The sequence below is a fragment of the Lottia gigantea genome (genome assembly GCF_000327385.1).
Source record: "Lottia gigantea unplaced genomic scaffold LOTGIsca_2209, whole genome shotgun sequence".
In the NCBI taxonomy this organism is placed as follows: Eukaryota; Metazoa; Mollusca; class Gastropoda; family Lottiidae; genus Lottia; species Lottia gigantea.
The window spans coordinates 3422-4773 of NW_008708565.1; the positions used below are offsets into that span (position 1 = coordinate 3422).

Below are 1352 nucleotides of genomic sequence, written 5' to 3' on the forward strand. Positions count from 1 at the left end.
TGACGTGCTAGATCTGGACTAGATGATTTAGCTTTTGGTAGAGTAGTTTTAGGGCGAGCCCCACCAGAGGGGCTGGTAGGGACAGGCTGTAAGACGGATGTCTGGTGTAAATCTGATGTACTACTACTAGTGGTAGTAGAAGCTGTATTTTGAGTGCTAGTGGTACTACCAGTAGCTGTAGCTCTGGTTCTATTCCCTGGTAAATGTATACCTTGCATACTGAATAAAAACAGAATTTGTTTATTACTTTGAAATTTATCCTCACAGAAACTCAATTGGAGTTCAAATATCAAAATAGCAAATAAAATGGAGTTGTATGTCCTATTTTTTTCGCGCCTGTTTGGGCTAATGCGAACGAGAAACGCCATACAGGGGGAAATGGAAAACTTTGCCAGGACAGTGGCAATGCCCTAATCTTATCTGATTTCAAACAGTCGAGAGATCTTTTAGCCAAACAGCCTGTAGGACACAGAGTTTTAGTTTATTGTCCCATCCAAGTGATAGGACGCTTTTTCTATGGTCAACCCCTCCTCCTTGCGTTACAAGGGTTCAATTACCAAGATGGTGTTTATTGTTTATCAAATATCAAACTTACCTCATCTGTGACGCAACTGTATTATACTGATTAATCAACAGCATAGCACCATCTAGTAGGGACTGGATATCACGTAACCAATGGATACGAGCTTCTATATTCTGTCTTTCCTCCCCTTCCATATTTAACAAGTCTTCTCGTGATAACCCAGACATACTGCTGGGTGGTTGAGGGTAAACTGGAATTTGATTGAGTAAAAATTAATTGATGAGAACATAGATGTAGGAGCCAAAACATTTTTGGGATGGGTCAGGAATTGTAAGTCGATTATAACTTAAAGGGATACTACGTCTTAGAATGAACATAAAATTTACAAATTTTAAACTTGGACAATAAGAGCATATATTCATCAGTAGATATACCTGGTGTCATAAATAACATAACAGGATCCTTATATAATCAGATAAATCCCCAAAAAAACTAGTAATTATAGTAATTATCCATAAATATGCAATTAACTATTGAATAACACTTAATATTAAGATTTCGCATTTTTCAATAATTACTAAGTTTTATGAATTTTCCAATTTTCCAGGGATTCTGTTGTAACTTTATGACACCAGGTAAGTTCACTGATGAATATATACTCATATTGACCATTCTAGGAAACTTAAATTCTAAGATGTTCATTCTAAGATGTAGTATCACTTTAAGACAATCTTGGGAGTAAATTGCTCCTGTGATCATGGCTTTCTGGCAAGTCTGAAAGAAAGTCATCATAAGGAACATTGTCCAATAGTGAGCTGTTGATCAAAAT

At 36.2% G+C, this 1352-nt stretch overlaps 1 protein-coding gene across 1 annotated transcript in view; it reads right to left on the reverse strand.

The window, feature by feature from the left end:
* Positions 1-591: 591 nt before the first annotated feature.
* LOTGIDRAFT_147275 (hypothetical protein) overlaps positions 592-1352 on the reverse strand; it is a gene marked incomplete at both ends in the record, with an annotated part of 5065 nt that continues 4304 nt past the window's right edge. Inside the window, one exon of the mRNA XM_009054693.1 lies at positions 592-773. Coding sequence (XP_009052941.1) covers positions 592-773 — 182 coding nt within the window. The remainder of the gene's footprint in view (positions 774-1352) is intronic.